Source organism: Thermobia domestica, chromosome 3 (assembly GCF_964235325.1).
Source record: "Thermobia domestica chromosome 3, izTheDome1.hap1.1, whole genome shotgun sequence".
NCBI classification, from domain to species: domain Eukaryota; kingdom Metazoa; phylum Arthropoda; class Insecta; order Zygentoma; family Lepismatidae; genus Thermobia; species Thermobia domestica.
The window spans coordinates 190,058,537-190,085,762 of record NC_137456.1 but is presented as its reverse complement, the minus strand read 5'-3'; the positions used below and the strand labels follow the sequence as shown (position 1 = coordinate 190,085,762).

General features: G+C 36.9%; 1 protein-coding gene across 1 annotated transcript in view; it reads left to right on the top strand.

Annotated features, from left to right (window-relative positions):
* LOC145680909 (putative methylthioribulose-1-phosphate dehydratase) overlaps nucleotides 1-25,119 on the top strand; it is a 615,106-nt gene extending 589,987 nt beyond the window's left edge. Inside the window, exon 6 of the mRNA XM_081752071.1 lies at nucleotides 24,724-25,119. Within this exon, the coding sequence (XP_081608197.1) occupies nucleotides 24,724-24,841 (118 nt within the window). The 3' untranslated portion in view covers nucleotides 24,842-25,119. The remainder of the gene's footprint in view (nucleotides 1-24,723) is intronic.
* The last annotated feature ends 2,107 nt before the right edge of the window (nucleotides 25,120-27,226 follow it).

Below are 27,226 nucleotides of genomic sequence, written 5' to 3'. Positions count from 1 at the left end.
TTAGTACTTCTAAGCACTACTACACTACAGGTTTCAATCGAAGACTTCACAAACCCCATCGAAGAGGCAGATTTACGAATAACCCCACATATACTACACATTTTGAGAACTGGTATACAGCGCATTATAATAATGTCAAACAATACGGATTGCCTTGTTCCACTGCTTCCTTTCCATCGAATGTTCCGAGAATATGGTTTGTCCGACTTGTGATTTCGTAAGTCAGAAATGGATATTATTCCCACCCATACACTGGCTATTTCATCTGGCGAATTAAGATGTCACCCTTGCGACACACATACTAACAGGTTGTTGTGATGTGACTAGTAAGGTAGGAACAAAAGTAGCAGTTCTGAGGGTTCATCCTGAGAGGTTTTTGAGATATGTTTGTTCCCGTATACCACCAACAGACGAGGATTATAAGCTCGCGGCGGAGTACTTGGTCCAAGTAATGAAAGCAGGCACATTGATGGTAATCTTGTGATGAATTACGTGTCCACACATATCAAACCAGTAAGAATGTTAGTCTGTTGACTACCGCTTATTTCATCTACATTGCATGGCCACATCAAGCGTTCCTTTTAGCACGTGTGTATTCGCTACATGGTCTTTGTACGATTGAATCCGGAAGATTTCGGATGGAATTCTGTAGATGAAAGGCAACCCACACCTGATTCAAGCTTAAATGTCATACTTGACGATTTGACAATAACGTGTAGTTGTAAACAGTGCAATACAAGAAGGTGTCGATACCAGAAATCGTCAACATCCTGTGTATCCTACCAGTAGCGTAGCCAGGATGTGTGTTTGGGGGGGGGGCAAGTGCTGTTATAGGTACATATAGAAAAATTACAAACAAGAAAATATATAAACATAAAAATATATAAAAAGTTACAAACATCAAAGCACCAAAGTACATTGTCGGACCTCTTTGGGGGGGGGGGGCCGGCCCCTCCGGGCCCCCCCCTTCCCTACGCCACTGTATCCTACTACAACTGTGACTTTTCCTGAAAATAAGCAGCCTTCCATATTTGCATGTATCGGCTCAAATGTAATATTAATAGTAATTTTCCCACCACTGTGTAGGTTTTGTAATATACATAGTGTTGCCACGAGACGAGACGAGACGAGACTTTAGGCTGTCTCGTCTCGTCTCGTGTAAAGCTTGTCTCGTCTCGTGTCTCGTCTCGAGAGGTTCTGTCCCGTCCCGTCTCGTCTCGTCTCGTTTTGTCTCGTCTTGTCTCGTAAAAAATACAGCAGCATACCATGGGAACGAAAGTAAAATGTAGCAGACTGCACCATGCTAATCAAGATACAACTAAGTTACAAGTATTACCCAGAACACACAAGACAAGAAATGTCACGGTAGCTACACCGTGAAGCCTTCACCTCTGGTGTATGTGGTAGTCGGTTCGATCTCGGTTAGTGCCATGTGAGCTTTGTGGTGGACAAACGTCGAATGTGTGTGGGGTCCGCGGTAGGTCAGTGGTAGAGCGTTCACCTCTGGTGCTTGGAGTCTCGGGTTGGATCCCAGCCCCCGCCAAGTGAACTTTGTGGTGGACAAACACCGTGTGCGTGGGTTTTCTCCGGGTTCTCGCGTTTCCTCCCACTTTCTTCATTCCACCATTTCATTCATTACTCATCATCACCGTCTCCTTTAGCCTAACCGGCATAACCGTGAGACGTAAAACTCAAAGATTTCATTTCATTTTTCGTATGTGTGTGTTTTCTCGAAGTTGTCTAGTATCCTACCACTTTCTTCATTCCACTAATTTTCCCATCAACATCCATCCGGGGTGGGCCAAAGTTGCCTAAAGGTCTTAAAAACAAATTCAAATAAGCTCACGAGACAAGGAAAAATAGTTTACAAGATAATATATCTCTGCTGTTAGTTGTCTGAGGCTTCTCGACCCTGTCTTTTTTTTTTTTTTTTTTTTAACATTCTGAAACTGTAATATGTTTCACCAGTTTCAATACACGAATATACAGTAAATTGCTCATAGGTACGTCGAAAATGAAGACACTAATGTCAAATAATGTTTACACGACAAGCAAAGTTCGATGTAAAGGTGTCACCATCCCCGACATTATCGTATACTACACTGGTATACAAAATTTTGCTTATTATTATTTCTTGATGAATTTTTATGTATTTTGACCCCCTGAACACGAATCTGGCACTTATTTTTATGTAGTGTCAATATTTTCAATGATATAAGCATGTTTTATTTTTCTCCTGTACTGATTTATGCAGAGTAATTTGCGTCCTTTTACTTCGATACTCGCTAGGTGGTATCGCATTTGTTATTAAAGATAATTGTTCGGAGTACGAAACAGAGAATATAGATTCTAAAGATACATAGCAGAATTGTAAATTGATTAAATAGAGTTATTCAAGTGTGAAGCTGATTTTGGAGGAAACAAAATATAAGGAACATCAATGGGACGTGTGTGGGGATTTCAAAATTATTGGTTTTCTTCTTGGGTTGCAAAGTGGTTATACTAAATATTCCTGCTTTCTATGTCTGTGGGACAGTCGGACAACTAACCAGCATTATGATCAAACCACGTGACCTGAAAGAACGGAGCTTATTCCAGGAACACATAATGTGATAAATGAAGCATTAGTGCCCAGGGAGAAGATTCTCATGCCAACATTACATATTAAGCTGGGATTGGCAAAACAATTTGTGAAAGCTCTGGGTCGCAATTCACCTGCCCTACAATGTATCAAACAAATGTTTCCAGCTTTATCAGAGGCAAAAGTTCTGGCTGGCATTTTCACAGGGCCTCAGATTCATGTCATGCTTACACTCCACTGAAACAAAAAATGACGGAGTTAGAAAGAAACGCTTGGAGGCCTTTCATAAATTGCTGACGGGATTTCTTGTGCAGAACCGAAGTGAAGCGTTTGAACACCAAGTTAAGACACTCATTGATTAATATCGAGCATTGGGATGTAGAATGTCTTTAAAATTACATATGCTACATTCGTACTTGGATTTCTTTAGGGAGAATTAAGGAGATGTTAGCGAAGAGCAGGTGAACGTTTCCATAAGGGCATTGAGGTAATGGAAAGCAGATACCAAGAAGGGTGGGATGGGTGGAAGGGTGGGACTGTGCAATGATGGGTGATTATATTTGGGGGTTAGTAAATGACGAAGTGAACGTTTCCCACAAAAGAAAAAGAACCACTAATTTTCACTTTTGACTACGGAATTCCAGAACTTGATGAACACTTTCCTCCAACCTCAAGTACTTTTGTATATAATTTTTATAAGAAATGTAATATTCATATATTTTAGTATTTATGTATTGTTATGTAGATTTTTGGTACCCAGAAAGTTGATGTCCAAAATGTGTTATGTTTGTAATTCCATGTTCCTATAAGACACAATTGTATAATATATTACTGTTTGAGTAAAATCTAATATGCTTATAGCATTACAAATTTTGACATTACGGGAAAGTAACTCTCATACTCGTGTTCAGCGGGTGCAAATCATTAACAAACCGACGAAAGACCAACATAAGCACAACCTTGATCAAAATTTGTATACCAGTGCAGCCCACTTACTTTATAGTGTCTGTTTATAGATTTCATATATTCCAGCCTTTAGGTTTCGATACCAATCCAAAAACTACTTTCCATTTAGCATATTTAGATTTGTTGCAATTATTCTTTTTTTTTTAAAGAAAAAAAAGCTCAGAACCAAATAATTTTATTGAGTAATGGAAAGTATTTGATTGAAATGTTATATGTTACTGCACAGTAAGCTCTACTTAAAGTGCCATAGTAATGGGAGCTGAACGACACATCGGACCAAAAGAATGCTTGGGGCCAGTCTTCACCTCTATGGTACAAATCTGTTCCCATAACTGCGAGGTGTGTGCTACTATGTGGTGGTTGCCCCGTTTGTGTAACAAACTCATGACCAGATTAGCTAGTGGTCTAAAAAAATGTTGATTTTTGGTTGGCCATTTTGGATTAAAGTTTCTTATATTGTCGTGATCTATTCGCAATCATACAACGTACATCTTCATACCAAGCCGAGCGGTCTGCGGCGATAGACCATCGGCTTGAAGGCCCCGGGTTGAGTCCCGGAAGGGTCATGTGTATGGATTTTAACAGCATTTGTTTTTTCGTATTGTGTCAGGGGGCGAAATCGTACGGGATAAAAGGATTTCAGTCTGAAAAAATTGGAGAGAATATCTTCCCCAGGATACTTTCATGGGAGTAAGAAATTAGTAAAAATATAGGATATACATTTTATAGCAGGTTTAAAATTATGGTTTGGGTATCCTATTTCTTTTCTGTTAATTATGTTCTTCAATGTTCGAATTTTGATCATTCTCATGATATTTTCTGCTTTCAACGGAGTTCCATGAATATTATACCAAATGTTCTTTACACTCTGTAAGAAACCATTTCTGAAGATAATTTAGGTCCTAATGAATATTATTCACTAGGAAAGGGAAGTATTCCTCTCAACATGGAAGCAGAGGGCAATTTCGCACTCTGGTCAGATCAAACATTTCCGCGTAACAAAACGAAGGTCCCCCTGTAAAACCTCTTCACTTAAAGTGTTATTGTTAGTATCATAAATTTGCTGAAAGCAAACAATTTGAAGGGTTCGTCGATAATATCTTTGCTTTTTTTTGTCCTTCGACCGCCTTCCAAACAAAGAGGTGAATTTTACAAGCGAGTGATTGGTAAAATGGTAAAAGTGTGTTTTTATGTGTATGTATGTATGTGTGTGTGTGTGTGTGTGTGTGTGAGAGAGAGAGAGAGAGAGAGAGAGAGAGAGAGAAGACAAAATTTTAGTTGCAAGATGACATACTTCAATTGCCGTTTTTGGTTCATATAGCAAAAAGAATACCGCCACCAGAGAATAAAGACAAGTGTAGTGTGTTCTGTTCTCTTCCTCAGCCAGAACTTTCAACTACAGCCTGTAATGAGTGTAGACCTTACCCAGTTTTTAAATTGAATAGATGGTCGTGGTAGTTCGGTTTCTTGACCTTGTAAAAATCTTCCCTGTCTTTGATATTGTTTGTCATCATTCCAGCCAGAAATGAAAAAAATGAGAATTCCTCAGTTTACAGCAAGGGGAATTGGGGACAAGACGTTAAGGATGATATTCCTGGAAGCTCATGTATCACGATTGTTTCATTCAATAGACAGAGGACACTTTTCTATGAAGGCTTTCAACATGTTTTCACACAAACATGTCATCTCCTTTTGCAATCTATATGACTATTGGTAGTTTCAATCTTGGCCATTTCCGCCAGCGTTTTTCATTTTCGAGACACGAGACGAGACGAGACATTTCAAGAGACGGGACAAGTAGTCTGTCTCGTCTAAAAGGTTCTGTCTCGTCTCGTTTACGAGACGAGACGAGACACGAGAAATGTCTCGTCTCGTGGCAACACTAAATATACAGTAATACGTGTAAGTCTTCTAAGCTGATGTAAGTGATACACACAAGAATCAAAAACTGTAATATTACCCTTTCTTCGTGATTTTATTATTATTTTCTATCTGGAACAGATTATTAGGTGTTACATTTATATTATTTCTTTGGGGAGGTTCTGTAAGAGTCACTACAATTGTCACACACCACTATTTTGTTTTCTGAATTTTCTCACGTCAAGCATAAAAAATTAAAAGAATACATTTTAAGTCTCTACAATTTCATTTGTGTTATAAATTTAATATAGCGTAGAGATTACTATTATATTGGTCAGTATTATTATTATTATTAGCTTGATTTCTTAATTAATTAAAATGTCATGTAAATGTCAGAATTGTTACAGCTATTTTCCAGTTCTCAATAACGTGTAAAATGTTACAAAGTGCCAAATTTACCTACTGTAGAATTCAAATCATATTGTGGACACACAATAAAAGAAAGATTTAAATAAGCATAAATAATTATTTTCATCTTTGTAATAATTTTTCCTAGTACAGCATATACTTTTCAACACCTCAACCTACTAAGAACATGTTAGAAAGGCGTTTCTCAACAGAATAATAGTTCACAAAGAAATTACGCTACTTAACGGTAGCAATACACAAAATGATGAAAAATTTTCGTGCAACACCCGACAAGGAGAAAATGCAACCCTGCAAACAAACCATTTGTTCCGCCAATGTTAACTCACGTTTTTTTCATTAGTTTTGAGGCATAAACTTTAGATCAGAAGAGAACAGTAAGGTACGAAACAAGGAACATATTCCTGGCAGCATCTGATGAGTAAAAAACATGATATGAGAGATGGCAACACTGCAAACGAACTGCTTTTTCAAAATGTTTATCCATGGCTATTTCTATTGGTTTCAAAGCGCGAATTCCAGATTAGAAGAGAGTATTTATAAACATAGAAAGGAAATTTCATTCTGTAATATCCGACAAGGAGGAAAATGCTAGATAAGAGATGGCAACGCTGCTACCAAACCGCCGGTTATCAAAATGTCTACCCACGGTTAGTTTTTAAGCATAAACTTCAAATTAGAAGAGAACAGCCGTCATACACGCCGTTCCTACGTGTCTTATGGCTGGAGCCTGGACTAAAAGCGGCAAACTATGGTTTAGCCCCTCCCTTGATCATATCCTGGATCCGACACTGTGTCTATCTATCTATCTATCTATATCTATATCTATATCTATATATATATATATATATATATATATATATATATATATATATATATATTAGGGTGTCCCTTATTTAGGGTAATTTCGTGTTGCGATACTCAGATCCACTAAATGTATTCTATATGACCGTAAACACGCATTAGTGAAATAGCAGCTCCCTAGGAGAACATTAACCAGTGCCGATTTGACGACAAAGTCATGAAATGCCGTTTCCACATAATAATATAATTTAGAAAGTCTAACCGTGACAACGGAGAAACTAAAAGAGACAGGGAAACATAAGTCTACACGAAGCAACTACAGGAAGGACGACATCTGCCCAGGTATTGACGAACAACACCGGATGAACAGGTTGGCAACTCAAGAGGGAGTTGTGTTTTTGTAAATCGAATTACCTAAACTGGATATCATTGTTGGAAGCAACATAAAAATGAAGGCAAGAGAGATGGTAAACTCAGACTAATGATGCAAACTTTTCGAGAAATAACGTGAAATATGTGTTGCATGCAAACGCTGTGGTGCACACAGAGAATGAGGTACTAACGTTTTGTACACCTTAAATTAAATGTTGACAAGAACTATTTACGCTGACTCCAAGTCTAGAAGAGTCCATTGAACAGTCTTGCCATCAACAGAAGAGAAAAGTTGAGTTTGGAAAAGATACAATAACTCGGAAAAGGTCACTTGTGCAGTCTGATTTAAAACCTATATTGCAAGGCGGTAGAGCTTGAGGAGCAGTACCGTGGTTATGTGAGATCGATAAGTCACATACTGACCGAGATATTCGATATCTTGTTAAAGCTGAGAAGTAAGATTTCTGAAAGGTGGCAACGATGCACAGTGGGTTTGAAACCTAACAACCTTGTCAAAATATGAAAACAGCATGAAATTTCCATGGGTTTATGTACTCGTGGTTTTTTGAGGTCGCTGATAGCGATGATGACGTCAAAAGTGAAAAGTTCAGAATGGCTAATCCAATTTGACGGACAAAATATGTTGAGAATGCTCCAAATGGGCTGAAAATTGAATTTGTTATATCTGTGAAGTCTCTAATAACGTTTTGATGTCACAATTTTAAAATTCAATATGCCGGAACCAATACGGTGTGTAAAATGGGCGTAAATGGCCATTTGGAGAATTTCTTAACGAATTTGCCCTCCGTATTAGATCCAGTAACAGGAACCAGTGCCGAGTTGGGCCTGAAAGTGATAGTGCTATGTCTAACAAAGTAATCATGAAATTAAAAACAAAAATCTCATTCTACCTCAGAAATGCACCAGTTTCTTATCATTTACAGAACATGGTTTATTATAAACCTCAACTGTGCTCCCCTAAGTATCCTACAGACATTTTTTTAATGTTGCGTTGTGTAGACTAAGGACGAGGCTTTCAGATTAGTGCTCTCAAACGGGTCGGGTCGGGTCAGGTCAACTCGGGTCGGGTCAGTCGGGTCAGCTCGGGTCGGGTTGTCGGGTCGGGTCAGTCGGGTCAGCTCGGTCGGATTATTCGGGTCGGGTTGTCGGGTCGGGTCACTCGGGTCGGGTTGTCGGGTCGGGTCAGTCGGGTTATCGGGTCGGGTCAGTCGGGTCAGTTCACTTTGGTCAACTGAGTTTAGGTTGAGTTTAAACTCGGCTGGAGTCGAAAGCTGCTGTTTTTCACTAGCTGCCTAATTAAAAATAGCAATTTTCAATTGATTTTATAGAAACCATAAATCTATTTTGAACACTTGCAGCTAGTGTTTTTATGATAAATGCTTATTTTTCTACTTGTGTGTACTTTAATTTTTAAATGTGGAAGATTGATTTTACCAATCGGCTGTAATATTAATATCTACGCCAATATGGAGTCTGGATTTAGAACAAAACTAGAAATTGTTTAAGCAACGCCAAAAGAGAAATTGGATATGGACGACCAAGCCCAAGCAGGGCCGCGGTGGCTCAGTGGTAGAGAATTCATCTCTGGTGCATGGTGTCCAGTAGCGTAGCTAGAGTTTTTTTCAGGGGGGGGGGCAATGAAGGGCCCAAGAGGGTTTTGAGGGGGACATCTCCAATGTATATATATATATATATATATATATATATATATATATATATATATATATATATATATATATATATATATATATATATGTGTGTGTGTGTGTGTGTGTGTATTCAAGGTGAATGTTTCCATCTTTATTGTTCATGATTTTACTCTTTGGAAAACAGTGAAAATATAAGAATTTAGTACCTCAAACAACTAGGATTCATTAATGCAATTGATTTCTAATATAAGTAAATAGTTATTTAATCATGGCGTTTAAAATATGTGTAGCTGGTTGACTTAAGTGGAAGCAAACACACTTTTACAGGTAAAGAAAATAACTTATAGGTTCATGCCTCTACTTGAAGAGGATCTTTCTATTCGTATGGGCAGCAGCAAACATATCCACAACTTGTTAAAGATCTAACGATTTAGCAATTTTCTTCTCAATATAAAGTAACACTAAGTTTTTCAACCTATCATGAGTCATTGACTTGCGTATACAAGTCTTTAATCTTTTCAAAGAAGAGAATGACCTTTCACATGTAGCACTAGAAACTGATATAATCACAGAGATGACACCTAGCTGGTAGGTTTCTAGGAATGCGTTTTTGTAGACACAAAGAAGATCAACGAAATTCGTTAAGGAATCAGCTTTCGTTGTCTTCTCGTCTTTATACAACTTAATTGTTAGAGGAACCCACATTATGCTTTATTTCTTGTTTAATTATGCTTTTTTAAAATTATGCTTTATTGTTAATTTTTATGATTATTTTACATTAATCGTGTATAATGTATATTTATTATACATCAAATATTCTAAATATCTTGATCTATTTATTGATATTTTTTTGCAACTAGTTTCTCTCATATTTAATGAACTTTCTACTTAATTCATTGTAAAGAGATGTGCTTTGCTCGAATAAATTTTTTCTATCACTTGTGTGCGACTTACAGGTACATATATACAGAAAGGGAAAGTAAAAGATGCCACCAAAAAGTACAGAAAGTGCTTAAGTTCAAAAAGTAAACATAACAATACAGTGATGACGCCAGAGGGGGGCAAGGGGGCGAGCGTTCCCCTAGTAGCTACTTCTGCCCCCTGACTGCCACCTAGACTGCCCCCCAGACTCGTACAATCTTTAAACATTCTTCATGTAGTATTATATATCAGTATCATAACCAATCTCATTGACAAATTGTAGTCTACTTTCCATGAATTTACTATGTGGCAGATTAATCCTCAAGCTTTCTTCTTTGAGCGTCTGGGTATGCACGCATATTTCTGTTTTCTAATTTAGCCCCTTTTGAGGTAAATTTTAGTTATACTTCCTTCTTATGATTTTTAATAATTGTGCCTAGCGAACAATAGTAGATTTGGTCGACTTGTTTTCTTCTCATTGGATCAACTTCGATTGGAAACAAAAGAAAGGTAAAACCAGTTACGTAACTTGTTTGTATTTGTCCAGGTTTGAAGTTTTCAGTTTCATATTTTGTTTTATTTAAAACTTCTTTTTTCTGAAACATTATTCTCGGCTTCCAATATTCAGAGGATGTGTTTATAACAGCTTAGTTTGCAACTACCAGGGCTTAATTTTTTGAAGGAGATAAAAAGAGTTGTGTTTTCCCTTCCTGCAAATGATAATAATAAAATTATGGAATGAAATCGATTTCCAATAAAATGTATAGTCAGAGTGCTGATCTTTAGTTAGTAATTGGTTTATACTAGTGCTCCTTTACTTATTTTGTTTCAAAGTACTGACGTGGCGTCTACCATATTGACTAGGAACTGCTGAAAAATTCGTAGCCCAACCCAGAAGGAGTGCACGTGGATTGGTGAAGTTTTATTTCTTCTTCTCTTCCCCCGAGAGTCAATATACTACCTTGTACAGTGCTCCAGCTTTTGCAGAAAAGTTAAAAAAATCTAGATTTCCTCGCACCACTGTTCGTAGCACTACCCCTATCAGATCTAAAATGGCGTCTTTCAAGTGTTACTTAAGTTTGGGAAATAAGTACACGTAATAGTTAGACGGAGCTAAATCTGCGGAATAAGAATGATGATCTAGACATTGAAATCCTAGATTATGCAATGTCAGTTATGTTCGCAGGGGCTTGATGGACAGGTGTATTCTCCTGAATGAACAGAATTCCTTTCTTTTCATTTTCCGCAGCGTTGAACTTTGAATTTTTCTTTCAGTTTTGTAAGTAATGTAGAGATTCTGGATTAAATATCTGACCATTGAGGAGGTAGTCTACCACTCCATACTTATACCAGAAGAATGTTCCAAACAGTTTCTCAACCTACTTCTGTGTCTTGAACTTCTTGGGGCGATGGAGAAATGAGTGCTACTACTCCATTGACTGTTGTTCTGATTCAGGATCATAGTGGTACAACCATATTTCATCTATGGTTACTATTCGTCAGCGAAATTGATCAGCATTACGGTCAAATTGGAAGAATACTTCTCTTAATGCCGTTACCCTTTTATTCTCCTGACATATATTTTGGGAACCCATTATGCCGAGAACTTGCGCATACCCAAGCCATTCTGAATTATGCTACCGACGAGTTCCAAAAAAAAGCCCAGAATCCCTGACACAAGTTTTGCTGAGAAGGTAAAAACTGAGAAAGCGGGGTGAAGACCTCAGACTATAATAAATATAAATAGCTTAAATTATTTTTGTCACACAAAAACTGGGGTGGCCTAGGCCCTCCGGCCCCGGGCTATATCCACCACTGGTTGAAATGCTGCAATTTTCAAGAATAATGTCACAAATTGCATCCATGATTCCAGGAAGAGTCATTGCTTTTAATCATCCTGGATGTAAAGCATAATTTGTTGAGAAATTGCTACGTTTATACTAAGCCACTTACTTCTTCACCACTATATATAACGGAGGAGAGTCCCGTGGTGTTTCACTGATTTCCTAATTAATTTACTTCGCTGACTTTCCTTGGTGGAACAAAAATGTTATAACAGTAAGGATCTGAATGTTCGTAAAATTATCTGTTTTGGCCTTCAATACATAATCACTTCAGAGGCCTGAGAAACAATAAGAATTTCATTATTAATATGAAAATTTATATTTGTACATACAGAGATATGTTTTTCTAAACTACGGTTTCATTTTTCTACCTAGTACCTACACTCCTTCTGGATTGGACTACGACATTTTCAGCAGCTCCTCGTAAATTCTCTCTCTCTCTCTCTCTCTCTCTCTCTCTCTCTATATATATATATATATATATATATATATATATATATATATATATATATAAAAGAGAACGCACAAAATCCTTTGTCCGCTCATCACGCTAATACGGCTGAACCGATTTCTTTCATTTTTGGGGGGTTGTTAGGATTTGGACCCTAGATGGTTTTTATCATATCACTTTAATTTTCAATTACCAGTGTCTTGAGATAATTGACCAATCAGGTGTCAATACGTACAAAAAATCCTTTGTCCGCTCATCACGCTAATACGGCTGAACCGATTTCTTTCATTTTTGGGGGGTTGTTAGGATGTGGACCCTAGATGGTTTTTATAATATCACTTTAATTTTCAATTACCAGTGTCTTGAGATAATTGACCATTCAGGTGTCCATACGTACAAATCCTTTGTTATTAGTTCATCATAGGTATAAAAATAAACGTATTTATATGCAACCCGCATGACCCTGTGACTCGGCGGGTTAACATAACTGACAGGCGCTATAAATCACTTGAAAGCGAAAAAGTAAAAATTATCTAAGTAACAAAGTTTATTGCGTTCCGGGGTGACCGCAGCGAAGCGGGGTGAACGCTGCTAGTATATATATATATATATATATATTAAAGAGAGAGAGAGAGAGAGAGAGAGATACGTAGCATATAGACAAATGTGTTACTTGTAGCATACGCGAAAGTAATTCAATTTATGTTTAGGCTTCAAAAGTTTCATTGAAAAATATTTCATGTGCAGACGTTACTTATTTCTTAGTTACAAATTTTATTTGAAATAAGTTTAATTTATAATCATATAGATCTAACATAAAAACAGCAACGAAATACACAATGTAATGTAAAATAAGTCCAACGTAATAAATATGTCATTTTTGATATGGCAAATAGCCGCCCCCCGAAAATGTATCTGCCCCTCCTTTGCCCCCCTAAGAACTTAAAGCTGGCGTCGTCACTGTAACAATATAGTATGGAGTTCTTGCATACTATTCATTGTTGGCGGAAAAATTTCTTCTTTTACTTTCTTTTCTCCACATCAAAGGATTACACCGAAAAGTTTACAGAAATGAAAATAAGCTTTTCATTGTAGCATTGTTATGTTCTCAATGATTTTGCATTGTAAATATTGGCTTTAAAAATATTAACACAGTACCGGTATGTTAAACTTTCAGTTAAAGAGAATTTTCCAAGAATTGTGCTATATATTTTAAATTATGCTTTATGCTTTATTTTCTAAAATTATGCTTTTAAAACTAGTTTCCCAATGTGAGTGCATTTTGGCGTTCACCCAGTGTCGTGACCATTGCTCTCAAACGGGTTGGGTCGGGTCAACTCGGGTCGGGTTATCGGGTCGGGTCAGTCGGGTCAGTTCGGGTCGGGTTGTCGGGTCAGGCTACTCGGGTCGGGTCAGTCGGGCCAGCTCGGGTCGGGTCAATCGGGTCAGCTCGGGTCGGGTTGTCGGATCGGGTCAACCGGGTCAGCTCGGGTCGGGTTATCGGGTCAGGTCAATCAGATCGGATCACGGTTCGGTTCAGTCGGATCGGGTCGGGTCACGGGTCGGGTCGGGTCGGTCTTCAACCCGACCCGACCCGTTGAGAGCACTATTTCAGACAGTGGTACTTTGTTCGCATGTATCCAACAAGAGGGAAATAATGAAGACAAAATAGGAATTTTTCCAAAATTTCCCCCTAAAATCGGGAAATTTCGTAGCTGGCAACACTGCCACCAGACAGACGCAAGCAATCTTAAAATAAACATTGGTGCACACTAATATATCCTACAACCATCATGGCGATATTTACGAAACAAAGCTTCTAATTTCAAAAAATAGATTACGGTAAACAGAAAAGTAGGGAGAAACTAGAAAAATCAAAGGTTAGAACCTAAATACGAATTTTTCGTGCGCCTCATAACTATCCGATTGTAACTAACTGTACTCGCTTTTGTTCAGTAAGGACCAATGTTCGATTGGCGTAAGTTGACTTGCGCTTAGAAGTAGGTACGGATTTATAAACAAAAATTTCGAAAATTTCGAATTTTTTGCCCAAATTTAGGGAAATTTTAATTTCCCTAGTTGACAACACTGTGCGCGGTATGAGGGTAGTGGGCACAACACTAACACGTTTTGACAAAGTAGAACCAGTTGACCATTTCTTAAGGTTTAATTTGGTATGTCCCTGTTCAATAGGCAGGCAATGAGGGTAAGAGACGTGGTTCCAACGTACTATCGGGAAAATATACGCGAAATATAACAAACAGGAATTCGAACCAAACATCTGTACAATCCCATTTGTATCGTGTTCATATTTCCACAATTTAGTCACTAGTAGCATTGGATATCTCTTAACCTTAGTTGCCCACCCTATTGGCAGGATTCGGAATGCGTATAATAAAGTTAATCTGAGCTCCCCTTTGTTACAAGCCTGTCTCATACAACCATGAGTTCCCGGTTTTCTTAGTCTCACATAACCTCGGAAAAGAAAGAATAAGGCTCACGTCAAGTTAACGTAAGCATTAAATGTAGGAACTTAGCCATGATGCCCTTCTGCACTACACTGAAATCAAAACAATATAACAGAAAGGCATGCGCACATAGTATGTAAACACGTTACCTGTAAAACACACTAGGCACTCTTATCGCTGTATAATATAGGATAACGATTAATATAGCATTCAATGTTAACGCATTTATTGAATGTACTGTCGATTTTCACATTATCCCTTACATTCACTCTAATGCACATTATTAGAAAAAACATATTTTGGAGTATACTACGTTGGCTCTTTATTACGACTCGGATAGCGTAAACGGTAAGGCGAAAAAAAAAGTCACAGATTTGTTTCACGAATATTATGCACTGTTCAAGAAGATAACTGCACTCTATTCCATTGCTGTATGTAATAGTCGGTGTATAATCGATGATTTACTTCGTTCCATTGCTTTATGTTAATAACTGAAGAACTCTCGTGAGAGGTTGGCGAAGAAAACTTTCATTTGAACATAGTATTTTTCTTTAAACTGGAACAGTAACAGGTTTTTCTTCTTTCTATTATGTTGAGAAGATAAAAATCCTAGGCTATTTTGTAGTACTTACATTTTGACACTCTCATATAAGAAAACTAATAGTAATTTTACTGAGTGAGATATAACTGAATATATGACTGTAGTTCTTCAAATCATGATTCTCACTGCCCGCCAGACGGAAGCACTTATCTCTTGAAGACAAACAGATGCGGATGGATACGCTTTTGAACGAAAAATATTTCCACTAGAGCACTCAGGTTTTAGGAGGATACACCTTTTATAGGTAATAATAAATGGATTTTAGCCCTGTTAGTGAAATCATTATCACAATTACACATAAAATGTATTAAATAGTGTTAATTAATAATTAATAAAATCCATTAAAAATATAGATCCACACAACACACTTTGGATTGTACGTAGGTGGGCGAGGGAGTTACACTCACAAATTCCAAGCCAAATTGGGTGATGCAAGAGGCGTTGTGGCCGTCTCGAGAAGAGGTACTTCTTAGGAAGGAAATTCCATAGTTCTGCTCTTCTTCGAATTACGACTGACTAAACGTTGATTCCAGGAAATTTTCCCATTTATACGAGGGTTGCACAAATAGTATATAACGATATCGTTATAGCGGACCGGTCAAATTGATGTCAACAATTACGTATCCATCCGAAGTATCAACCTGACAAGTCTTAAGGAGATCTTTCTACAACGAAGGAAGCTACAGGAAAGAAAGAAAATTCGAAAATTCTCGAAGTTTTGACTTTGGGCTGAACTTTGAGAAGGAAATACGACATCTAGAAGAAAAGGAAACTAATATGATAAACTATGGCCCAGCTATATTTGGCCAAAAGGAGCGGATTAAAAAAGTGACACACCCGTGTGTGCAACTTTGGCCACCTGGGTCCGAAAGGGTTAAACTTGCAAACATAAGATACTAGTTTCCTACATTGTGCTGAAACGCTCTGACAGTGGAAATTAATGTGCAAGACAATACTCTTCGTATGTACTCACTCATTTTAACCGTAAAATTACCACTGTTATGACGGGGACTCTTAACGAAAACCGGATATCGGCTAGGTTTGTGAAGAAAATCTGATGCAGATATGGGGGATAGCTAGGGGAAACAAATATATTGTCATTGCTTCGCTTATTTTCCTGTATTTTTCGTTTCTTTAAACAATTTTCGATCCATAGCATAAATAACACCGAAAGGCACTCATTGTAATTCTGTTCTCTCTACGCCATATGAAGAATATTAAAAAAAAAAGAACAATACAGAGAACGGTTTAATACTTAAGCAGCATAGTACTATATTTGATGTTACTATATTTGACCTAACTATATATACTATATATAACCTAAACTATATTTGATGTTAGAAGGATCAAAATATTTAGTGAAAATTTGATGGCGTAGCTACAAAATCAACTGACATGTTTTGTAAAAGGTGCGTATTAAATTTAGATGCAGCAGAAAGTTAAGAAAAAAACGCTATTGATATAGCTATTCATACGCAATTCTGAACTAAATCAGTACACCGTTTTGCTTTCACCTGTTTTTATAGTTTCGGTTATTTGTTTTGGACAGCCACCTATCAAGAAGTATGTAAACAGAATACTTCTATGATCGTGTAAAAGTATTTCCAAGTTCATTCGAGACTCTTGTTCAAGTGTCTTGAACAATATTCCTTTGAACGTTTGAATTTGAAATATTGAATGATATTGTTCAAGCTTTCCTTGACGGTGAATATACAGCGTGAGAGGGCAAAATATTTTGTAAAGTCTTTCCGGCCTTAGTACAAAGTAGATGTAAACAAAGCGAAACGTATTACTCCGCGGCTCACACGTGCTTTGGCAGCGAGAGGCGTGAACAGCAAGATCTTCTGCTAGCTTATTGTCGTCGCATAATTTCCAAAGTGTAAGGCTCTGTTGGTTGGTATCAGGGGCGTCATTTCAGACTTCGCTTGAGGGGGGCAAGAGCGCAACCGACATAAGACTTTTTCGTCTTGCACTAGTATATTAGTAGACAATCGATCAAAGTATATGTATTTCTCAAACTCTTGGGGGGGGGCAATTGCCCCCTCCTGCCCCCCTAAATGACGCCCCTGGTTGGTATATACTGTAATTAACGCATTGACACTGACTACTGTTATGTTGGAAATACATATTTTCTTAAATCGTTATATAAACGAGATTGCTTCTGTTCGTGTTGTTCTCTTTTGCGTTTTATAACACGAGAGGAAGGTGGATTATTGTAACACGTTTTCGCCATGGAATTCTGCATTCTACAATTTCAAATGAGTGGGGTTCCCGCGCGAACGCATACGCATGCGCAGCAAATACTATAAGTCTAAGGACGGATGAGATTGAAATAAAGCTACATCTGCTATTAAATATATATATTGCGTTTATTATCACAAAATACAGGATAAATTCGGATATTTTCATTTGAAATTATTATTTTAGTAGGGATTATATTGCGATAGGATATTAGTGCAGTGAGACCAACAACCAATTACTGGTCATCGATCCACTGGTAGTCAGGTGGGTTTCTTTACATCCACTTGTTTCTAAGGCTGGAAAGAGATTACGGTAGCTTTATTTCAACCTCGCCCGTCCTGGGACATATAGTATTTATTGCGCATGCGTATGCGTTTGCGCGCCGACCCCACTCATTTGAAATTATAGAATGCAGAGTTCCATGGCGAAAAAGTGTTACAATAATCCACCTTCCTCTCGTGTAATAAAACGCAAAAAAGAACAACACGAACAGAGGCAATCTCGTTTATATAACGATTTAAGAAAATATGTATTTCCAACATAAAAGTAGTCAGTGTCAGTGCATTAATTATATACCAACCAACAGAGCCTTACACTTTGGAAATTATGCGACGACAATAAGCTAGCAGAAGATTTTGCTGTTCACCTCTCTCGCTGCCGAAGCACGTATGAGCCGCGGAGTAATAAATTTCGCTTTGTTTACATCTACAGTACAACCCCTCAAATCCGAACTAATTGGGGCTGAAGCCTGTTCGGATTTCGGGGGGTTCGGATTACCCGGGAAATAATATTACGTACTTATTTCGTCACTGAATTGGCGGTAAAACAATGACTGAGGTTAGACAGGGTGGCCCAGTGGTCGAAAGGGCAGTGACCTTGACTGGTGGGTGTACACTCATGTCCAAAATGATTGTCGCATATCTATAACTGTCTTCTTGTAAGAATATAATTAATGATTTTGAATAAGCATTAAGTCTAAAAATGTTAAAACCTTAAAAAAACTAAATTTGTGTGATTAAATCTTTTTTTTTTTCATTTTCCAGCTGTAGTTATTTTTTTTTCTCCTGAGAACGTGTTCGGATTTGCCGGGTTTTCGGATTTCCGGGGTTCGGATTTGAGGGGTTGTACTGTACTTCGTTCTAAGGCTGGAAAGACTTTACATCTGTTGTTAAATATTATATGTATTGCGTTTATTATTACAAAATACAGGATAAATTCGGATATTTTCATTTGAAATTATTATTTTAGTAGGGATTATATTGCGGTAGGATATTAGTGCAGGGAGACCAACAACCAATCACTGGTCATCGTTTCACTGGTAGCAGGTGGATTTGTTTACATCCACTGTTTTCTAAGGCTGGAAAGAGATTAATATTATTGTTTTCAACATGCCGATTCCAGTAGACTTTTAATAAATTTCTGCTTGAGATTTTGGCTCAAAGGAAGGTCACCAGACAAGGGCATGTGAGGACACTCGAATCAGCGTTGAAGCGATTAACATAACACTTAAAACAAACGGTTAGTCATCATTTTCTGTTTGTAGTTATGATTTGCCCGTACTTTTATCGCTCTCCGTTTTATAATCGTTTTAGATTTTTAATAGGGTCATATGTATGGAATTTGTAATTTAAAATTACAATATTCTTCTGTATAGTACAGATGATAAGGATCATTTCGATCGTATAGCGCATAGTCAACCACATTACGGTATTCATAAAATAATATTGTTGAATTTCCCACCTTGTCTGTACCAAGAGTGCAGGGAAAACGGCTTAGACCTAAGGAATTCGTATGATTTTAGGGTCTGTTTGGGAGTTAGTGTCTGGAAGGCTATCTACCTTTTTGTAACCAGAAGTATATTTTCGTTTTATGAATCTCACTAGAGAGGAACTTGTATGGCGATCACTTGGTTTGCTTTATGTTTCTACTGTTCTATTTTTGCTGATGATTCCACAAAGACTTGAGATTCAATTGTCATTACACGCTAAAGAGAACGCAGGTATTAAGGAATTAAATGAAGCTTTCGAACGATGGTAGAACATTACCTCAATGTCAGTGTTTTTTATGCGGACGCTTAAGAAAGTGAGAATTGAGTTGCTTGTGATATCGTCACAGACAAAGACAGTTCGAATTCAGTCCCTACGGCCTGTGCTTTATACTCACTCTGAACTAAGACCTGTTAATAGGCGCTTTAGCTAAGACCTCGAATAGGCGCTTCAGCTTTTGCTGCATTTTGTTTGTATCTGCATTGACGGACGAAGCATTATTATAACCCTGCAGAATGTCTTTACTAAACACCCCTTAGTACAAGATATTCTTGAGAGATGGCAAGAGCTACAGCAATAGAAGTCTATCATCGTTGTTTACTTCGTGGCTGGAAATAATCGTCACTCTTTTGAGGGTTACCTTAGCTTTCGTTACTACATTTTTCTTTTTATTTGTGCACTTGAAATCAGTGGCGTAACAAGGCGGAGGGGCAAGGGGACATTGCCCCCCCCCCCAAAGTTCTGGTAGTAGTTATTGGGGGAGCCGAAGGCGCCTAATGATTACTTTGCCTTTTTTTAAAGCCGATTGAAGACTGTAAAGCTTATGTACAAAAGCAGTGTTTTGTATGCACTGCCAAATCTTCGACAAAATATAGAGTGCAGTGCTTTGTATTATTATAACTTATTGACACTTTTTCTGTTCCTTTTGTGTTGATTGTCTAGGACACATTTGATACAATAAAATAAAGAAATAAAAATTACCTATATGACAATCAAGCAGCTATATAAACATTTCTTTAATCCTTTATCGCCCCTCATTACTACGGGCGACATAATGCTTCGATAGAATAAAAAAGGAAATAATGTTACAATGATGGAGGATTGTAAATATATTAATTACTCCTTTCGTCGCCCCTGATTGTATAGGGGCGCCTTCGATAGAACAAACAAAGATGTAATATTGCACCAAGGGCGCTGTAGACATAGTAATTATTCATTTTTTCGCCCCTGATTGTATAGGGGCGCCTTCGATAGAACAAAAATGGGTGTAATATTGCACCAAGGGCGCTGTAGATATATTAATTATTCTTTTTGTCGCCCCTGATTGTATAGAGGCGCCTTTGATAGAACAAAAAAGAATGTAATATTGCACCAAGGGCGCTGTAGATGTATTAATTATTTCTTTTGTCACCCCTGATTGTATAAGGGCACCTTCGATAGAACAAAAAAAGGATGTAATATTGCACCAAGGGCGCTGTAGATGTATTAATTATTCCTTTTATCGCCCCTGATTGTATAGGAGGGCCTTCGATAGAACAAACAAGGATCTCCTCAGCTACCGCGCAGGAAACAGACCCCGAAAAGACTAGAACACTCGCAGACATCCGCGAAAATTTACCAATTCAACACCGCAGTAGAGAAATTACGCGCAACCTATTATGAATATTTGGACAATATCGTTTGCAAAATTTAGTCGATTCCATCAGCCTGAACTGAAGAAGTATCGTGCAATAGAGGATGTAATTCTGGAAGGTAACTTTTCTTACGACATTAGTGACATTTTAAAAGAATACCATGTCAATTCGGACCGACTACAACTACAGATGCAACAGTTACTCACCACAAATTCCCACTTCAAAAAATCTGAGAGACCTGCTTGAGAACTTCAAGAAACTCTGTAAAGAAACAAGAGAGTTGTTTCCTGAAGTGTTGAAAGTCCTTCGTCTCCTGTTTGTCATCCCGGCGACATCTGCAACTGCCGAGAGAAGTTTCTCAATGTTGCGGCGTCTCAAACTTATCTGAGGTCCACAATGACCCAGGCAAGACTGAACCATTTTGCAGTTCTTAATGCATACCCAGACAGGCTTGACTCACTGGACGTGAAGGAACTGTGTAGAGAATTCTCAAATAGCTCCTACAGTTCAACTATCTTCGGAAAAGTGTGAATTCTGCTCTTTGAAGTGTGCAGTTTTTGTGTCAAAATGAGCTATAGGATCACAGTGGCTCGTTATTATTATTATTATTATTATTATTATTATTACATTGAACATTTAATCAAATTGAAACTATATTATTCCGTTTCTGTTAAATGCATTAAAAGTTAGATGTTACGTACGCAAGGGCTCAAAAAGCGGCTTTTAAAAAAGTTTTTTCCACCGCTTTTATGCCTGTCAAATTTTATTTTATTTTATTTTATTTTTTAATATTTCAACTTTAATGAAGAAAGTACTTTCCACCTTTGTTCCCTATTATAAGAAGAAAAAGAGATTTAATTACTGCATTCTGAAGAAAAATAAATATGAGAAGTTCAACAATCAAGACTAATCGATCACTCATAAGAAAAAGGGCAAATATATTAACCCTTTGGGGACTTTTGGTACAGATCTGAACTATGTCCTCGACCTTCGGAATTTGCGTTATAAATCACTAGTAAAGCTTTCCACACCGTGGTGTTTTTTTTTGTTTTTTTTTTTTTTTTGCATTCATTCAAGCGGGGAAGCATCAAAGAATGTGTTTCATGGGCATTTTACAGTCACGATTGCGATGCCTGGGGGCAGTGACGTCACAAACATGGATGAAGGAAGAAAGAAAGGATAAATTTTAGAGCTCTTTTTTGTAAAAAAAAAAAAAAGAAAGAAAAAACTAACACCGCTATTAATCCTAGGATCATGGTCCATACCTAGTTGTGTTCGTAATAAAAAAAAATGTTTCAAACTGTACCACTCAAAATTCCCTATTGTGTATCAGAAGCGGGAATATTCCGCCCAATGTGAAAAAAAGGTTTTTTTCTTTTCTTTTTGTTTTTGTTTTGGGAATTCCTTCCCTCAGGGACATGTGAGTGGTAACGTTTAAAACCTACCACCATTCCAAACAAAACAAGGTACAAACCATGATCGTAGGGTAAATAGTGATTTTTCAAAAAATAATTTTTCCCCTATTACACAGTTTAAGTCAACGTGTTTAGTAAAGTAGCAACAGGTCATCCCTATTTGTCGTAGGATCATAGTCTGCACCTCATTTTGTTCGTAATGATGCAACGTTTCCAACGGTACCACCACCGTTGCGCTGTCATGTACTTGAGGAGATAAGATTCCGAGAAAGTTAATTTTTGAAAATTTGAATTTCCCGCTTTTCTTTATACAGATTTACTAAATTTTCCTCCCCATTTTTGAGTAATAGTTACTAATGTATTGTTATTCAATAAGCTCTAGCGTCAAGAGTGTTCATTTCAGGATCATGGTTCGTACCTCATTTTGTTTGTAATGAAGTAACGTTTTGAACTGTACCACTGCCGTGACGCTAGCATGTATCTGGGGGAAGAAATTCTCAAAAAGGTTATTTTTTTCCTGACAAAAATCTCTTTTTCCCAATTTGAGCAGGCTTTTTTTTCACTTCTGGTACATAATGGGGAAATTTGAGTGGTACAGTTGGAAACATTCCTTTATTACAAATACAAAGAGTTACGAACTATGATCCTACGATAAAGAGTATTGACACTAGAGTTTGTTGAATAACAATAATAGATATTAGGAAAAATTTTTAGCACCAAGACTATTTACCCCAGTATCATGGTTCATACCTCGTTTTGTTTGGAATGAAGCAAAGTTTTTTTGTAACATTTGCATGCCCATGTTGTGTACCGAAGGGAAGGAATTCGCAGGAAATGGGGACTTTTTTTTAAAAAAATGTCCTGTTTTCTCAATTTGGACAGGAATTTTATTGCCTTAGGTACATATTAGGGAAATTTACCAATTAGGAAAAAACTGTTTCATTCCGAATAAAACGGGATATGAACCATGATTCTACGATAAATAGTCTCGACGCAATAGCTGCTTGACTGAAAGTCTAAAATTTACCTAAAAAAGTGGAAATCTTAAAAGGGTTAATGTATAGGGTTTTCTAGTTCGAACGAATTGTTTGTACAGTTCTTAGAATAATGTTTAACGACTAAAAAAGTTCTAGTGAAAAGTTAACTGGAGCAACAAAGCTTAGTGCGGTGGCTCTTACCCACCGCACTAAGCTTTGTTGCTCCAGTTCCTTAAACTAAATCATATTATGCTGCTGCTATTAGTGAAATATTTTCTTCTGAAATATGAACAAAATTATGAAGCCTATCGGTTCTAATATTAGGTATTGAAGAGTATCTGAAACAATAGTGTTTCTGGAACGGCGGTGATACTTTTTTCTTGTCTGCCAGTTTGACTTTAAGGAGCCCGAACAACACATTTCAAGATATATACATTTCAAGAACTTGATATCATGGTTAGGCAACCAACGTGGGACTTACGAGATCCTAGTTGTGTCAAAAGAGCGAAAATTTCCGTTTTCTTTCCTAAAGCCGTTTTTTTTGTAAATGAAAATAAAGCACATCTAAGAAATCCGGCTATTTTGCGTCTTTAGTCCGGTATATCAATACAAAATGCAGTTCAATCTATGTACTGAAACATTTGAAGATTAATGTGATGTGAAAGTAAATTAAGAAAAGTGTGCCTGTAGGTGTATTGTGAGAATCTGTTGATCACTTTAGAAAAAAAAAAAAATTGTCGTTGTGATATGTCTTCAGCCTCTGAGTTCTGAAGAGTGAGAATGTGCCATTAGTGCCGAACGTATACGGAGCAATCATGTCGTACTATGTAGTGATTAATTAATAGTAAACTGTACTTCATATGTATCCCGACGCAAATCAAATGAGGTCTACTAGTTTTACTAATGTACGACTCTTGTGTTGAATGAATACATTGGGTGGGTGAAGAAACTGTCTTTACTTCAAGTAAGTCTAATATTTTAATTTTTTCAAATGTGTAGTTGTTTTCGTAAAATTACAATTATTTTTCCACACTCACGAAAAAAATACATAACAGCAATACTGTAAAGATTAGTGGAAATTACGCGCTGTGATGGGGGGGCGCTGTTGACAGAGGGGCGCAACAAAAAAACTTGCCCCCTCCTATATTCGAAATGTTACGCGGCTGCTTGAAATAGTGAACGCTCTCTGACAAGAGAGGTCTCTGTTTTCAGATTTTTCATGCTATGTCAATATTGTTGCTAATTTTTACTTCTTATGAATATTTTTATGTTTTTTTATTATTTTACCCTTTTCTAATCCCTTGTTATAAATTTTGAAGATTCGTTAATTCTTATCTATTTTGTAGAACTTATACACTTTTTAGAAGTTTTATTTTAAATATTTAATGTACAACATGTCGGCTACTGGCCATATAATGACAGGGACGGACAGTCTCGCAACTGATCGCATTAAATTGAGATTGATTGATTAATTATTAATATTAATTAATTATTATAAATATTATCAATAAATGAATTCTTCCTAATTTTGTAGGCTAGTGATATCGTCCCTATGTTGTCAAGAGTTCTGCTTGATTTAACCATAGTATAACTAATTAGTTTTCTTGTTTTATATTCTGTCTTTCCATCCACAGTTACCATGTTGTATATATAGTGGACGCTGAATATATTTGTAATTGTAGGATCAATACTCACTAATGTTCTTATCAATTGTTTGTTATTTCAGGTGTGAATGTTACGACTACCTTTTCGATGTGGCTGTACAGATGAAAATGCACGGCTTAAATCCAGTAGCAGGACCAGGTGATTACGAACTGAAATACCAAGGTTTAAATGGTTCTTAAACGATCCTTTTTGGATCTTTATATCAAAATATCAAGTGTATTGAGGACATACATAAAATATTAAATGTAGGAGGCTTACATAAGTGAAATAGTACTGGAGAAGATATTGATTTCTGCGTTTTATAATTTCTTGTAGTGCATCTATTAGTAATTTCTCTTGTTGGTGTCTTGGTAAATATGGGTATGTACGATAAATGAACTTTTTGTGGTATTGTGAACTCATCGTATGTATGTATGTATAATATACAGATAGATAATAAAAGGATTAGCAAGTTCTATTCACTGCATTGTAGTTGTAGATCCAAGAGTTTATTATCTATTCTAAAATCCAAAGTATATTTGCAAATGTCACTTCCCTTCATTTTCATTCCCTCCTTTCTTTATTCTGTATATTTAAATATTATACTATAATATCAACTTTTCCATTGGAAATTTAAAATATTCGGATTCAGTTCCTTAACTCAGCTACTAAGCATATTCATTGTAGTGGGAATATTGACATTGAAGGAATAGAAGAAAAACTCTTGTAACACTTTCACAAACCATTAAAGAGAGGTTTCAACTCCATATCAGGAGGCTTTCATTGAAATGTAACATTAGAAGCAATAGGAACAAAAACTAACGTGTAACTTCAACTTACATCCTGCTTAAAAAAAAAAAAAAATCATTAGTTCCCTCCTTTATCATCAGAAATATGATAATTATTAAGGCCTGGATTTGTATGTGATGGACTCTATCACACAAACGCTGGTTCGTTCTGTAATAGTTCGATTTAATAATATTGTTAATATTTCTTACAATTCCCGAGTTAAAATGCACAATGAACACTACGATGTTGCAGCTATAGGCTACGCGCTCACTCACACACTGCTGCTATACACAGTTTCAACAAGCAACTACCCTTTCTTCTTCTTCTTCTTCTTCTACAGCTAACAAGTTACATTGAACAAACATCTTTAAACAAAACTAAACAATTTAAATAAACAAGTTAGGACTAAACAGCCCCCACCCTTGAACGATCTAGTTCAAGATACACACAAAGATGAATTGGTAATATTTGAAAGAACTGTAAAAATTGAAACAATATGTAAATGGAAAAGCTCTGTTACTGTAAGTGGATCTGTGTGCTTGTTTCCTTGCGACACACGACAATTACACTAGTTAGCAAAGGTTTTGTTACATAAAAGGAAATACCTGTTCTTAAAGGAACTTTTTGCGCTGAATTCGAATATGCACTCGGTTTTTCTCCATCACGTACGATTTTCCCGTAACAGAGGGATTTTCGGGAAAATCCCTCAAAAATTTCCCTTTTCGTTTATTTTACACCCCGAGATCTTGTCCCCTTGCATATACTAACATATAAATTATACCTAAGTATACTTTGATTCATATTTAACAAACCCTCCAAGTTTCGTAATAATCGCTTTATTCTTTCTAGAGAAATAAATATGTTTGTATGTATACTGTGTGTACTGTTTATTGCACCTTATAGTAATGCTTTCAGATCTCTTAAGTTGAGGTAAAACGTTTTGCTTTATTACCACAAACACATATATAAAATATAATACAATATAATTTACAAGTGTGACAATTTACAATAAACAATAATACAAATGTACCAAAAGGTCATGAAAAGACAATCAAAACTATCACAATATATGAAACTTCCATTGGGTTACAAAAACGTACACTACTTCCTTCTTTTGTAAGAAATGTTGCATTCTCTAACAAGACCCCAACAATAGTCCCCTATCATTGAAGGATCCCATCGTCCCTGGTACCTTTTCTCCATTGCCATTATATCTTGGTGGAATCTTTCTCCCTGTTCGTCGCTGAGAGCACCTAGGTTAGCAGGAAAGAAGCTGAGGTGGGAGTGCAAAAAGTGGATTTTTAAAGACATCCTACAACCCAACTCTTTGTATTTCTGTATCATGTCCTATACGATTTCTGTGTAACTCTCAGCTTTGTTATTGCCCAGAAAGTTGCGCACAACACACTTAAATGCTGTCCAGGCAGCTAGCTCATCACTGTTTAACTTGCTGTCAAAGCTATCATCAAGCATTAATTTCCTAATTTGGGGACCAATAAACACTCCCGCTGAAATCTTATCTGGTGAAGGTTTCAAGTATTTGCGAGATAAGTTCCCTAACCTGAGTGATGCTGTGTCCATGGCTTTGACAAAGTTTTTCATAAGTCCTAACTTGATATGAAGTGGCGGTAGTAATATCTTATTAGGATCTACCAAAGGAGCGTATTTGACGTTGCATTCTCCAGGTACGTAATTCACTCTAGGTTCCCATTCCTTCACTTCATAATGTTTGTCATCAGCTCGGCTATCCCATAAACATAAAAAACATTGGTACTTCGTGTAACCGCACTGCAGTC